This window comes from Rhinopithecus bieti, unplaced genomic scaffold (genome assembly GCF_001698545.2).
Source record: "Rhinopithecus bieti isolate Rb0 unplaced genomic scaffold, ASM169854v2 scaffold_10347, whole genome shotgun sequence".
Taxonomy (NCBI): Eukaryota; Metazoa; Chordata; class Mammalia; order Primates; family Cercopithecidae; genus Rhinopithecus; species Rhinopithecus bieti.
Window position 1 is genome coordinate 183,277 of NW_016806836.1, and position 15,253 is coordinate 198,529.

Genomic DNA, 15,253 nt, shown 5'->3' on the forward strand with positions numbered 1-15,253 from the left:
TTTTTTTTTTTTTTTTTTTTAATCTTTTTTAATCTTCTCCCCTCATGGCATAAAAAAAAAAAAATCCATAATTTACATCCCTGCTGTCAGCCAATGTGGCACACGGAACCGTTCCTCAGCCAGGCTGGCACCCAGATTCCAGTACTGCTGGCAAGAGACCCGTGCTGGCTGTGCAGAGCCGGCTCCAGGCCGGAAAAGTGCCTCTGCCGATTGCCCTTTCAGAAATCCCCCACGTGGTTTGAGGTCCATGTTCCCGGCTCAGGGATCCCCTGGCCCAAAGGACTGAACTCTAGAACAGCTGTATCCAGTAGAACATTCTGTGCTGATGGAAACGGGCTATGTCTGCACTATGCCACGCGTGGCTGGTGCACACTTGAAGTTGTGGCTGGTGTCACTAAGGAGCCGAATTTTTTATTTTGCTTAATTCAAACTGAAGTAGCCACCTGTGGCCAGTGGCTCCCGTACTGGACAGCACAGCTGTAGAAGCCCTGCTGTCTTTCCAGAAAGTCTTGCAAAACACAGGCTTCCCTGTGTTGACCCCGACCAAGTGTGAGTAGGCAGGGCAGTGAGGGAACCAACCTCAAGATGCTGAGGCTTTGACGTGTACAATTAACCATCACAAAAGGAAAGGAAAAAGGATGCTGAGGCTGACGCACCTAAAGCCAGGCCCAGTTTCTAGTCGTGGCTAAATTACAACTAACCCAACCTTCTAAAGTCTAGCAAAATCCCAGGAAGAGTCCTGGCTCATGCCTGGAGAATGAAGCCACCCAGGCAGGTACCTGCTGCCCTGGGGATAGGGTTATACCCTCCCCACCACCATTCCAGAAGGAGGAACAGGGGGGTGGGGCAGCAGCAACACACGGGAGTCCCAGAAACCACAGTTTGCACCTGCCAGCGGAGCCCTCTGAGCCACTCCTGAAGCCTGGGGCTGGGGGGGTCTGTTACAGCTACCACACCCAGCACAAAGGCCGCCTCAAGCACAAAGGCTCCAGTCTGCATCCTTTCAGGTAAGGGCAGCTTAAGGTCCTGGGGAAGAGATGCAGAGGCCTGCATGAGGAGGTGGCCCTCCCTTAAGCTAAAATACAGAAGAAAAGGAAAGAAGTCCAGGCCCTTCCCTGGGAAGTCCGCGGTGGCCCTCGAAGAGGCCTTATTTCCCAATCAACACTGTAAATGGGGTTGCCGCAACTCCACCAAGCAGGGCAGGACACAGGAAGGAGGGGAAAGGGATGCCAACAGGAGTCCCAGTAGCTGCCTGGTTCTGTCCCCAGCTCTGTGCCCTCTTGGGAGTTAAAGTAGAATGACAGAAGATCCAGGTTCTGGTCCCGGCTCTGCCTTGGATCAGCACTGAGACTTGGGACCCTGAATTGCTATGCCCATGGCTGTTGGAGAAGCCTCAGCCCAGCCCCTAGGTGGACAGGAAGAGCAGAGACACAGGGTCAGTGATCCCTCAGAGGCCCAAGGCGTGTGTGGCCCTCTGCGCCCATAGGAAGGGTCTGCAAGAGAAGGACAAGGTGTGGCTGTTGCGGGAGCAGAAGCGCAAGAAGAAACTCCGCAAGCTGCTCAAGCGCCTGCAGAACAACGACACGTGCAGCATGCCAGGCCTCACGTGCTTCACCCACGACAACCAGCACTGGCAGACGGCGCCTTTCTGGACACGTGAGCAAGCCCAGGGCAGAGGTGGACAGGCTGGGGCCCGGGGGGCCAAGAAACTTCTCCACTTAAGTGACTCAGACCTCTCTCAGAAAGGGGGTCCCCGACACCAGGGGTCCACAGTGCTTGGGACAGCCTCTTGGCATTCGATGAACTGGTTTCGGGGGCTGTCCGTGACAGGAATCACTGTTGGCAGATGGGGCTTCCTCCCGCAGGCACTCAGGACATGCTCTCTCTTCCTTGCCAGTGGGGCCTTTCTGTGCCTGCACCAGCGCCAACAATAACACGTACTGGTGCATGAGGACCATCAACGAGACTCACAATTTCCTCTTCTGTGAATTTGCAACTGGCTTCCTAGAGTACTTTGATCTCAACACAGACCCCTACCAGGTACAGACAACCCGAGCTGGAGAGATGGGGGCATGGGGTACCCCAGTGCTGCCAGGTAGGCCCCCCCAACCTCAGGGAAGTCATGACAAATTATCCAAGTCCCACTGAGTCCCTGAGCCACTGGGAGTAAGTTGTGAAGCCGCTGAGATTGGGGGATTCCGTGTTCAATCAGCCTTTTTTGCCTCCATCACCCTGCGTTTTGCCTCCATCACCCTGCGTGTGTAATATATGTGGCTTCTTCCCTCTAACTTAACATGCAGCATTCAACCAGGCTTTGCTGGAACTTGTGAAGACTCCTAAAACTGTCAAGCTGTAGGATCAAGCCAGATATTACCCACTGCAGGGCCTGCACGGACCACGCGGCTAATGTAACAGTAACACACTGCACCAAGCACTCTGCTAAGTGCTTCCGTACAGTAAGCCATCTAAACACACACACGACTGAAGTGGCCTCAGGACCACACAAGACCAGAAGGAGCAGTGACATGTCTGGTCATCGGAACATGTACACGTACATGACTTGTACAGGGACAGTCACTGCTGAGCTCCAGCACTAGAGCTTTCCTGTCCTGTGGCCTTGGTATTGCCCAGGCTTTGACCTTTCAAGAAAAGCCTGAAATAATTTTTTAAATGATATCTGATGTTTAAATGTCAGCAGCACAAATGCTTTAATTACTATATAGGTGTCCAGTCCTTCTCCTTAGATAGGTTCACCCTCATACTTTACCAAAGGGGTAGGTTAAGTCCGTCACCGGTAGCTACCAGACTGCACAAGAACCCGGGTCACCCACCCATCCTTTCATCAAATGGCTGCTTTGCAATCAGGAGGATTGCAAATCTGAATGAAGGCTGCTGATAAAACCGAGACTTGGAAGGCTTTCTTTCCGAGCTTGGGAAGTTTCCTGACTAGTGGCTGCAGAATTCCAACATTAAATACACAGACATGGTTTTTATTCTCCTGAGTTTTCATTCTCATTAAGAGAGAACCTGGTGGGACTCGAAGCCAAAACGTCACCTAACTCTTCCAAATGCTGGCTCTTGCAGAAGTTGGAGTAAGCAGGTCACCAGCCCCTAGCACCTTCCACCTGCTACCTGCCTGAAATGTGTCCCCTGGTTGGTAGAAGAAGGGCACGGGGAGAGTCCCTGTGCTTACCTTGTTGACAGACTACCCTTTTTGCAACTAGCTGATGAATGCAGTGAACACACTGGACAGGGATGTCCTCAACCAGCTACATGTACAGCTCATGGAGCTGAGGAGCTGCAAGGGTTACAAGCAGTGTAACCCCCGGACTCGAAACATGGACCTGGGTGAGTAGGCACCCCAACATGGGGCCTTTGGAGAGCAGGGTAACCAAAGGAAGGGACTCAGGAGGTGGTGTCTACCCCAAGAATGAGCCCGAAATAACCAGGCTTTGGGAGGTGATGCAGTTCCGGACGAGTCATGGGAGCCCCTGTCCATAGCAGGCAGATGACCTTTGACAAGCTGTGCTTCCTGAGAGAGGAACACCTGCATCAGCTGTCCAGGAAACACATGGAATTCCCTCTCATTTCATTTCCTCCCTTTTGTTCACTCATGCATTCAACAAACATTTCCTGAGAACTTAGACCTGAAACCATGTTGACTAAAGATGACCCCATCCTGGCTGACTTGTGTGGAGCCGGTGTTGTCCTAAGAGCAGTCCACAGCGGGAGGCCTCTTGCTTGTATGGAAAGAGTAAAACTGGATGGTAGAATCCAATGTGACTGGGGAAAGGCACCACTTCATAAAACCAGGGTCAGACCTCTGAACTGAGTCCTGAAGAGTAGGACACAATCGACCACTGAGAAAACATGGAGGGCTGGCGTTCCAGGAAACTTGAAGTGTGAGGAGCAGAAAGCAGCTTAGGTGGTACAGCCAGCACAACTGAGGCCAGTGGAGAGTGGCAGGAGGGCATCAGGCTACCCTGTGAGAGGCCATGGTAGAGTTTAGATTTCATTTGAGGTGTATCAGGAAGCCAGTGGAGGGTTTTAACCTGGGCACTGACATTGCTAGGTGGAGAATGGGACTTTATGGGAGCAAACAGCGAAGATGGCACAGTTAACCAGGGAGAAATGATGGTGGCTTGGACTAGAGGTGGGAGCAGTGAAGATGATGGATTTCAAATTCAGGTGGTGAAGCCCCTAGTAGAATATGATGATGGGAGGTGCAGGATTAGGAGTCCCACGTAAATCCTGAGTTTTGTTTGGGACAGGACAAAATCTGCAGTTTTAAATTTAGAATGCCAACTAGATAGAAATTTTAAGATGAAAAAAGCTGACCAGGCATGGTGGCTCATGCCTATGATTCCAGGGCTTTGGGAGGCTGAGGTGGGAGGATACTTGAGCCCAGGCGGTCAAGGTTACAGTGAGCTATGATAGCGCCACTGCACTCCAGCCTGGGAGACAGAGCTGTCGCCCCATCTCTAAAAATAAAAGTAAAAAAAAAGAAAAATGAAGTTCACTTACTAGTGAAAGAGAGTGGCCTAAAACCTTTGGTATTTGAAGTCCCTTGGGGAAGGGACTGTGTCTAGGAGGACGCCTGGAGTTCATGTCAGGAACATGGCTACACAGCTTAGGAGGAAGAATTCAGATGCCACAGTCAGCTCTAGTTATGAAGAGGGGAGAGCTACTGTGTTTATAGAAGATGTTGCACTAATACTTCCTGGTGAGGAGCCTGATAATGATCGGAATTTTCACTAGTGGCTTCCTAACCTCTGCCACTCAAGCGCTGCTACTCTTGTGATCAAAGTGCAATGACGTATTAGTCACTGTGTGCCAGGCTGTGTGCTGAGCGTTTTACATGTGTTAGCTGATAAGCTTTTGAGGTGAATCTTCTTATCCTCATTCTATGGAGGAGTAAAGTGAACAAGGTGGGCTGACCTCAGAGCCCACGCACTCGATCCTGCCACGTCCTCAGGAAAACTTCCCCAGAGCCCACACCACCCTTCATTTGTTCTCATAATGAGGCTGGCGGGGAAGTACCAATGCACATCTTTCCCTAAGAAAACACTTGAATCCATTTCGTGTTTTACATTAATGCCTTGTCCGGTACACTGCTGTTCTCGCTATAATCTGTGCTTGGTAAACTTGAGGCTATTACTCCCTCCTGCACTTGGTCAGGGCTCTTGGCTTTCTGTCCTCTGGAGCACAGATGTTCAGGTCCGCGTCTACCTCCCTCACCATGACTGAGGTCAGCGCTGAATGAACCCATCAGGGTCCTGAAACTGATCGTGGTGACTCTGGATTTTAGGCAATCTACAAGGCTTAGGAGACTAAGCCTAGGAGACTTAGGGCAGGTTCCCCTCATAATTCCGTCTACTCTTGAATAGGGAACACTATCAGCATCATGGGATTGTGACAAAAAAGCATAAGATGGTTTTCTGGTGTGTTGGGGTTGCTTTGCCTAAACTATCTGCTCCTGTTTTGTTTTATTATTTCTCCTTCATTTAGGACTTAAAGATGGAGGAAGCTATGAGCAATACAGGTATTTCGTTTTATTATTAAAGCCGAAACAAAGTTCTCCTATCTTGGCCCATCCTTCAGTCTCATCTCTGTGAGTCTGCACCTGTTGAGACACTGCCCTTCCTCTGGTCTGCCCGAGACCAGGATCACCCACCAAAGATAGCTGTCACCTAGGAGACCTTCTTTGTATAGTTCTTTGGGGACTTTTTCTTTCTTGGTGATGGTTAACATTCATTCTCCTTTTGACACTTGAAAACTTAGGCAGTTTCAGCGTCGAAAGTGGCCAGAAATGAAGAGACCTTCTTCCAAATCACTGTGAGTTGAGGAACCAGCTTACAAATAGAGATCTGGTTCTGACTGCTTCATTTTGCCAATGCTATTCTATTTGCATGCCATGTCTTACATACCACCCTTCATTTGTTCTCATAATGAGGGTGGCGGGGAAGTACTAATGCACATCTTTCCCTAAGAAAACACTTGAATCCATTTCATGTTTTACATTAATGCCTTGTCCAGTACCTGCTGTTCTCGCTATAATCTCTGCTTGGTAAACTTGAGCTATTACTTAGAGGTTGAGAAGCATTTAAATACTACAAACTGCCAGGCATCTTGAAGGCTGTGGCTGCAAAAGTGCTAACTGGTATACAACATCAGCAGTAGGATGGCCTCATTAAATGGTTTCCAAAAAGCCCATGCTACAGCTACAGACTCTCACTCCAGTGCCATTGGAGGCTGGCAGGGGCTGAGACTGGCAACCTGGAAAGTTCACCTCTATTCTAAAGGGAGCAGGCCAGTTTGCTCCCCGCAGGAATGGGCTGAGGTTTGCCAGATTTTCTAATTCACTGACTAAATCCAAAAATGCAGGTATATGTGAGAATTCTTTATCATTATCATCTCATTTGACATTAAATTAACCATGTGGGCAAACTACCCTCCTTGGTGAGCTGCCATTTGCAACCTCTGGTCTACTCATTTATTCCTTTATATGCATATAAACCTGTGTGGCTTTAATAGGACATTAGTAACAGGCCACCTAAGCCTTTCTTTGGTGCTTCGAGAATTAAGGTACAGAATCTTTGCATATCACAATCTCCTTAGCCACTATTCTATCCAGATCCTTAAATGCCATCCTTGCCAGGCATTGAGTGTATAAGTAAACAACTAAAAATTGAGGTGACTAGGTGGTAGCAATCCCTTTCTAAGTAACCTAGAAATAGTCATTCTCAGCAGCCTTGAAGCAAAGCTTCCTCAGCTATAGGACTGATTAGGAAGTCATGATAAAGACCGTGATAGCTAAATGCTAAGATGAGTTTGTTTCGTTCTTCAGGGGACAACTGTGGGAAGGCTGGGAAGGTTAAGAAACAACAGAGGTGGACCTTCAAAAACATATAGAGGCATCACCTGACTGCACAGGCAACAAAAAACCATGTGGGTGATTTCCAGCAGACCTATGCTACTGGCCAGGAGGCCTGAGAAAGCAAGCACTCACTCTCAGTCAACATGGCAGATTCTGGAGGATAACCAGCAGGAGCAGAGAGAACTTCAAGAAGTCCATTTTTGCCCCTGCTTTTGCTTTGGATTATACCTCACCAGCTGCACAAAATGCATTTTTTTTCCGTATCAAAAAGTCACCACTAACCCTCCCCAGAAGCTCACAAAGGAAAACGAAGAGAGTGAGATTTCCTTGGAAATTTCCCCCAAGGGCAAAAGTCATTGGAATTTTTAAATCATAGGGGAAAAGCAGTCCTGTTCTAAATCCTCTTATTCTTTCGGTCACAAAGAAGGAACTAAGAAGCAGGACAGAGGCAACGTGGAGACGCTGAAAACAGTGCAGAGAGTTTGACAATGAGTCAGTAGCACAAAAGAGATGACATTTACCTAGCACTATAAACCCTGGTTGCCTCTGAAGAAACTGTCTTCACTGTATATATGTGACTATTTACATGTAACCAACATGGGAACTTTTAGGGGAACCTAATAAGAAATCCCAATTTTCAGGAGTGGTAGTGTCAATAAACGCTCTGTGGCCAGTGTAAAAGAAAATCCTTCGCAGTTGTGGACATTTCTGTTCCTGTCCAGATACCGTTTCTCCTAGTATTTCTTTGTTATGTCCCAGAACTGATGTTTTTTTTTTTTTAAGGTACTGAAAAGTAGTTGATGTATGTCCCAAGTTTTGATGAAACTGTATTTGTAAAAACAATTTTGTAGTATAAGTATTGTCATACAGTGTTCAAAACCCCAGCCAATGACCAGCAGTTGGTATGAAGAAACCTTTGACATTTTGTAAAAGGCCATTTCTTGGGAGTTTTTTGGTGTGTCTGTTTTTTTAAAGTATTCAAGATACTACCAGTCAACATCTTTTTGGAAGAAAATGCCTTTGGGTTTAGAAGATTTTCTTAAAAGGGGAGTAGATGGTTGTAGAATGACTAAAGTCTACCATACTTCAAGGGACTACAGGTAAGTCTCATAGTATACCAGCTTGGCTACTTCATTTTTTAAAAGTATTAGTCAATTGCAAAGAAATTCACCTTGGCCAACCCTTCTTTGTATATCAGGTAATCTAACCTGATACAAGTAGTTGACAGATTTCGGCTATCACCAATCCAACCCATTTCTCATTTAACAGATGACAGAGATAATCCCTAAAGCACCCACATTTGTTTCAATGCCCCCAACAGGCCAAGGCTCCCTAGCAACTCCCTAGTGGCGTTTTTTAACTTCAGAAACTGTTACCATTATTTGAAATAGACTTCCTTAATCTTCTTTACCCTTAATCCAACAGGGATTAAAAAACAAAACAAAACAAAACTCTTCAGGCTCCAATTTTAAATAGAAACCTTTATTTACAATGACATCCAAAATGGTCAGCAAAGCAGTCACAGCTCACCATCCCCCATAAGTCATTTCATGTGGTTTCGATTCTTTGCAGGATAAAGAATAATTTCTTTTTTTTTTTAAAGCAACACAATGTAAACTTGATTGAAACTGAATTCATTCTCAAGAGTGTAAGTCAATTCCTGAGAATTTAAATATTGCTCTCATATTTCATTCTTCAAAATTCCATATATTAGAAAGGAAGAGAGAAAACACCTGCTCGGTTATTAACAGTGTGCCCTTGGAGTTGAAAACAATTCTTGTTCCTCTGATTAAATCAATCCTTGAGGTTTTGCTCCTATGAACCTAATTGTGAACAAAACTCACAGCTTCTGCAAATAAAAACAGGCATACATGTAACTGGCAATCCATTCTGTTTACTTTCAGCTGCACCTACCTCTGGATCAAAGAACTTCTAGGACATCAAGCCAATTATCTTCTGTAATACCCTACCCCAATATAGATACCCCCAACTCACCTCAGATATTAAATACTGATAACTAAGTAGCACTGTTATTGATATTTACACCTTTCAATCCAGATGCAGTTTAGAAAAGTGGCATCATAATATGAACATTAACAAAGTAACTTCCATTTATTTTTTTAAAGGAAGAAACATGTATCTCCTTTATATCATTCTAATCTTTATAAAATATATATTTTTTATTTATATATCTTTGGATTCAGCAAAAAAAAAAAAAAAGTAGGTACTGGAAATATCCCACATTCTAAAAGCAGATGAAAAGATTATACTGTTCACCCAACAGATACCAAGGTCTGAAAAAATAGGGGGTGCTGGGGTGTGAGGAGAGGTAGACAGCAGGAGTACAAAGAATTATCTTAAAAAGATAAAGGGCAATACAGGTAAAAACAAATTATCTCAAAGACTGCACCTATTAAAAGAAAATCAAAATCTTGAGTTTGCACCAAATGAACAAGTAGAAAATATAAAAACTTATAATAAACTTCATTTTTCTACCATATAAAAAAGGGAGTGCTGCCTTCCAGTTAGCCTGCAGCCAGGTCTGAGGAAAGGATTGCAAAAAAATTTATTATTTTTTTAAATAATTTTTTAAAGTCAAGAAAGGTAAGAGCACCATTCTGTTTCTCCCCACACACATCACTTGAAGGTTCAGACACAATTGAGCTGAAAAACACAGAGACAGACTGACTTGGTTGTGCCTCTGTCTCCAAACAGGAGAGTAGACGATCTGAAAAGCACAGGCCACTACAATGGAAGTTTTCAGATTTACAATCTTAAGATATATTTTGAAGTTGGTGGGGGGAAGAGGGCAAACTCATAATTGTCTATACTGCTTTGAAAATAAGATCCACTCTAGTGGTGGATCTGGAAATAATCAGGATTCACTTGTAAGCATATCAAAGATATTAAATGATCTTACCTTCAGAGACATCTAGAAAGACTAAATGTGTGAAATTCTTAAAATTAACTGGCTCTCAGTTATTGCTAGAAAATGACACCAAGGCTAGCAGAGACCTCTGAAATTCACAGACATTCAGAAACCCAATTCCTTCAACTATCTGAACCAAATGAAGTAACCCAGATAAAGGGAATTAAACTTCATGTTTCCCTTCCTCCCAACTGACTGAAACAGGTGTCAAAGAGAGGCAACAGCAGAAAGTGGCAGGGGGCAAAAGAGGGAGGGGTTTCAAAGGTGCTCAGTTAGACTGTGGCTCTGAATCACAGTCAAACTGGCTGTGCTGGGTACTGAGTTCCTTAAGAAGTAACAGTGACACTATTCTATCCACAGGGACATAATGAAAGCATCACATTAGTATCATGAGGGGACAGCTGAGCAGACACCAGAAACCACACCAAGGATTCTACTCGAGATCTCAATGTGGGATTCGGGTCTTAGCAACCAAAATCTGAAAACGCTCCTAAAGGGGATGAAAAGGTAACATAATTGAACATACACACACAAAACCCATGAATTGCTATTATTTCGAACTGCTTAAAATCCAAAAGATTCTCTTCAATCAAATTGCTCGATTTTTTTAAATTCCTGATTTTTTTTTAAGTTTATTTCCCCCTATCTATTTTTTCCCCAAATTAACAAAGTGCTTTTTCTGGTAGAGGAATTTTTAAAAAAATTAAAAGCCTACATCCTAAACAAGTAATCTCTTTTTTTTTTTTTTTTTTTTGAACGAGTCTCCCTGTGTCACCCAGGCTGGAGTGCAGTGCGCGCGATCCAGGCTCAACTGCAAGCTCCGCCTCCCGGGTTCCCGCCCATTCTCCCGCCTCAGCCTCCGAGTAGCTGCGACTACAGCGCGCCGCCACCGCGCCCGGCTAGTTTTTGTATTTTTAGTAGAGACGGGGTTTCACCGTGTTAGCCAGGGAGCGGGTCTCGGATCTCCTACTCGTGATACCGGCCCGCCTCGGCCCTCCCAAAGTGCTGGGATTACAGGCTTGAGCCACCGCGCCCGGCCAACAAGTAATCTCTTTAAAAAGCATTTAGATTAAGAGATTGAAGAGCGAGGCATCTAAGGCTGGGGGGTGGGGAAGGAAAAGCTGTGGAGCACTACCCCCCGCAGGCCACGGAAGTCAAGGGATGTCTCTTCCACTGGTAGCCTCTCCACACACAGCTTACTGAAATCAACAATGTTAAATATTTAGCTTCACAAACTCTGTAAAAATGAGTTGTTGTGACCTACAAAAAAAGGTATATACATATTTTACATAATACAATATCTTAAAGGTCGTATTTACAAAAAAGTCTATTCACAGAAACACTGCGAGATTCTGATTCAGAATGCAGTACCTGGCCTTGAGTTTTCAGAAGTTTATTTTCAAAAAGCATTATTGCTCTACCATATAGGCAAAGGGTGACACCAGTACTTTAAAAAAAAATCATAGTTCTTGTCCAACACGTAAGTGTAGGCAAAAACCAGGAATGTGTTTCACTATTCCCTCAAGACCTCAAGAATATTGCATTTATCCATTACTTTTTAAATAAAGTGCACTCAGCTGCACATTAGCATGTGAAAAGTTTGCTACTGCTGCAATTAAATACTGTCATCTTATTTCCCTTCTGTAAAGCCATTTGGACATCCATGACAGTTCCTGGAGGTGAAGTATTACAGGACATGAACGGCAAATGAAAACCTTCATTAGGAGAAAACCTAGGACAAATAATAGGGACAGAGCAACTCAACACCATCAGTAAAGGACAATTCAGAATCACCAATTCCACTGGACAGAGGGTCAACACAGAACTACTTGGTAGTGACAAAAACACCTGAGGGCTGGGACTATGCTCTTTGTCCAATACTGCAACTAGAGAAACCAGATGTTCTAATCTCTCTCGATTCGTCCAATGTTCTCTGGCCCACCTATGTGTATTTAAGAGACTTTGGCTAGCAAGGCAGAAAAAAGTGACACAAAAGTTTTATGATCAGTAGCATGCCGTATCTCCAGAATTATATCCCTAGGAGGTGGAATGCCAAAAAATATTTCTGTTTTGAACGCCATGATACACAGCAGGAGGGGAGGAAAAAAACAGGTAGATACTGCCCTTTGGCTTAAAATCCAGTCCTGCTCAAATGACATCACTTAAAATACCCTTGACGGAGCTCAAAGCTGGTCCTTTCTTCAAAGATAGATGCCTGGAACAATGATTCCTCCCCAATAATCCTAGTGCAGTGTCATTTGTACAGTGGTTTCCTTAAGAGGTCCTGGTGCAGAGATGTCAGCAGTATTTCTGTTAGCAACCAGAAAAACTGAGTAAAACACATGCTTTACACAACAAAAAAAACCCATGCCCACATTCATGGCTTACAGTGCAGCTCTGGCTGAGTGATTCAGATTCCTGAGATCCCATCTTACAATGCAGCTTGGCTTACCAAAGTATCCAATGGCCCAATGCCTTCAAACCAAGTTTTTTCAATTACTATATTTTAAGTTATACATTCAAGTTAAAATATACCTAGGACATTCTGATTATAGCTGACGCTTTAGTTCTATCCAGAGAACAAGAAAACTTTTGAAAAGGTAAGGAATCGATTTCATACCTGATCAGGGCCCATAGGCATGCCAGACATGGGCATGGGGTTCATGTTCATCTGTCCCATGTGACCACTGCTGCCATTCATGTGCACCATACTATACACTGCAGGATTCCCCTGGTGGGCAAACTGCTGCTGGGAAAAGGAGCTGTAAGTAAAGAAACGGTAATATTACCTCTGGAAGTCACTTTAGCGACACAGTAAACTACTACAATTGTGTCAAATATTGCTATACTTAAGCTGGGAATGTCAGAGAGAAAACTCCCTGACAGCCTGTGATTCATTTTTCACAGCTTTCTGTACTAGATACCCTAATAGATAATGTGCATGCTTGAAGAACTCTCAAAATGGACAAGCCAAATAACACACCTTCTAATATGAACCCAGTCCTTTCAATCTCTCCATACAAAAAGGCGTGACTGAAAATTACAGGAAGTTCTTGGACTTCTGGGACTAAGATGTGACTAACTTTAGAAGTCACTGTTCTTTACCTGTTCCTGGCCAAATTTCCTGATGGCCAGCCCTTCATTTCTGAGGACTGATAGATGGATGCAGCCTGGGGGTGTTGCATCATGGGATTCTGGGAGGGACCCATTCTTGACGATATCATTGCACTGGGAGGACTAGACACTCGACCAAAGGCTGGATCTGGTTGTTGTCCCATTCCTTACAAAAATAAAACAGAAGAAATAAAAATGCCCAAATGCCTTCTCCTTAGAATATCAGATTTCTGTAGTAGTTTTATGTTTTTTTTTTTTTTAAAGCGGGGGCGGGTGGAGGGAAGTGATAAGTATAAGATACAGAGTGCTATAAGATGCTGCCCCCCAGGTATTCTAGATTCTCACCAAGATGACAACTAGAGTAACAGGCTTACTACAGAAAGGAGCACCATCTGGATCACTGAAAGGTCACAGTTGCTTCAGTGGGCTTTCTGCAGAAAACGGACTCCGTATGAACTCACATCACTCCATCCCTCTTTAAAGGGCAGGGGAGTTACAATCCTCAGATGACAGGGCTCCCTAGTAGTCACCTTTATCCCCACCATGTTCCCGGAACCCATCAAAAGCTGAACTGAAGAGGTATCTGCGTCACTGTAATTAATAATAAATCCAGGGCCGGGCGCAGTGGCTCACGCCTGTAATCCCAACACTTTGGGAGGCCGAGGCAGGCAGATCATGAGGTCAGGAGATCGAGACCATCCTGGCTAACATGGTGAAACCCTGTCTCTATTAAAAATTCAAACAAAAAATAGCCAGGGGTGGTGTGATACACCTGTAGTCCCAGCTACTCGGGAGCATGAGGCAGGAGAATCACTTGAACCTGGGAGGCGGAGGTTGCAGTGAGCCAAGATCGCACCACTGCACTCCAGCCTGGGTGACAGAGCAAGACCCTATCTCAAAAAAATAATAATCCAAGTCACCCAGAAAATCAACGTAAAAGTCCACAAAGTGCATTCCTCTCACTGACTCGACCAAGCATTCAGAGATTAGATTCTACTATACTGGAACATATACGAAGGGGCAAGGGGACAACTTTGCAGTGTTTCTTCCAAATTAAGAGTTTGGGGACTCTTAATGAGTGGGACTGAAAAAAAAAAAAAACACCTGAAAAAATACTCAACTATGACAGGATACACCTGTCTCAATTACCTGTGTGCTGCAGCATTTTTGTTTTCCAATAATTTAACTTTGTTTTCCTTGTGAAGAGGGAGTGAATCGTATTTTTTGTCTTTCATGTGCAACAAATGTAGTGAAGCTTATGTCCTTAGTAATGTTAACTTGGAGAAGGCACATTTACACTGTCAGATTTACCATAATTTGGTTGATATGGAAACTGCTGCGGTGGAGCTTGTGGCATTGCAGGTCCCGCCAAAAGCCCATCCATGCTGGGGGAAGCAGTCACATTAGGAGGTGGGCTGAAGGCCTGGGTTTGCTGCTGCTGCTGCTGCTGTTGCTGCTGCTGCTGCTGCTGCTGTTGTTGCTGTTGCTGCTGCTGCTGCTGCATCATCATAGCCACCCTCTGTTGTCGGAAGTGATGACTTAGCAGCTCTCTGCTGCGTTGGGCGACCATTTGAGCATTAAGAAAACCCTGCTAATACCCAAGAAAGAGTGCAATTACATATATATAGCAAGAACCTGCCAGTTGCATACATATAGTACCCCCACAATACACCAGGTGTAAGACAGAAAACACCCAGGGTCTTTTTTTTTTTTTTTTTTAAACAGGGTCTCACTCTGTTGCCCAGGCTGGAGTGCAGTGGCACAATCTTGGCTCACTGCAACCTTCACCTCCCAGGTTTAAGCGAGTCTCCTGCCTCAGCCTCCCAAGTAGCTGGGATTACAGGCATGCACCACCACTCCAGCTAATTTTTGTATTTTTAGTAGAGGTGGTGCTTCACCATGTTAGGCAGGCTGGTCTCAAACTCCTAATCTCAGGTGATCCACCTGCCTCAGCTCCCAAAGTGCTTAAATTACAAGTGTGAGCCACTGCACCGGCCAAAACATACAATTCTTTACATAAAAGCTTTTGGACCTGGTGCAGTGGCTCACGCCTGTAATCCCAGCACTTTGGGAGGCCAAGGCAGGGGGATCACTTGAGGTCAGGAGTTCGAGACCAGCCTGGCCAAAATGGTGAAACCCTGTCTACACTAAAAATACAAAAACTAGCCAGCCATTGTGGTGAGCACCTGCAATCCCACCTACTCGGGAGGCTGAGGCAGGAAAATCCGTTAAACCCAAGGAATTGAGGCTGCAGTGAGCTGAAATCTGGCCCCTGTACCGCAGCCTGGGCAACAGGTGCTCCCTCAAAAAAAAAAAAAAAAAAAAAAAAGAGG

General features: G+C 44.9%; 2 protein-coding genes across 13 annotated transcripts in view; one reads left to right on the plus strand and one right to left on the minus strand.

Annotated features, from left to right (window-relative positions):
* SULF2 (sulfatase 2) overlaps positions 1-7,824 on the plus strand; it is a 134,998-nt gene extending 127,174 nt beyond the window's left edge. For 4 of the 6 annotated variants that reach the window (XM_017877882.1, XM_017877880.1, XM_017877881.1 and 1 more), the window contains exons 15-21: positions 948-1,007; positions 1,487-1,656; positions 1,898-2,040; positions 3,225-3,348; positions 5,509-5,542; positions 5,782-5,835; positions 6,848-7,824. In XM_017877882.1, the coding sequence (XP_017733371.1) occupies positions 948-1,007; positions 1,487-1,656; positions 1,898-2,040; positions 3,225-3,348; positions 5,509-5,542; positions 5,782-5,835; positions 6,848-6,878 (616 nt within the window). In that variant the 3' untranslated portion in view covers positions 6,879-7,824. The remainder of the gene's footprint in view (positions 1-947; positions 1,008-1,486; positions 1,657-1,897; positions 2,041-3,224; positions 3,349-5,508; positions 5,543-5,781; positions 5,836-6,847) is intronic. The other 2 variants (XM_017877883.1, XM_017877884.1) reach the window with 1 other exon arrangement.
* A 3,363-nt stretch (positions 7,825-11,187) lies between these two features.
* The window catches only part of NCOA3 (nuclear receptor coactivator 3), a 149,489-nt gene continuing 145,423 nt past the window's right edge, over positions 11,188-15,253 (minus strand). For 5 of the 7 annotated variants that reach the window (XM_017877878.1, XM_017877873.1, XM_017877875.1 and 2 more), the window contains 4 exons: positions 14,232-14,511; positions 12,912-13,086; positions 12,427-12,568; positions 11,788-12,116 (listed from right to left, as the gene is read on the minus strand). In XM_017877878.1, coding sequence (XP_017733367.1) covers positions 12,105-12,116; positions 12,427-12,568; positions 12,912-13,086; positions 14,232-14,511 — 609 coding nt within the window. In that variant the 3' untranslated portion in view covers positions 11,788-12,104. Of the gene's footprint in view, positions 12,117-12,426; positions 12,569-12,911; positions 13,087-14,231; positions 14,512-15,253 lie in introns of all 7 variants that reach the window. The other 2 variants (XM_017877871.1, XM_017877877.1) reach the window with 2 other exon arrangements.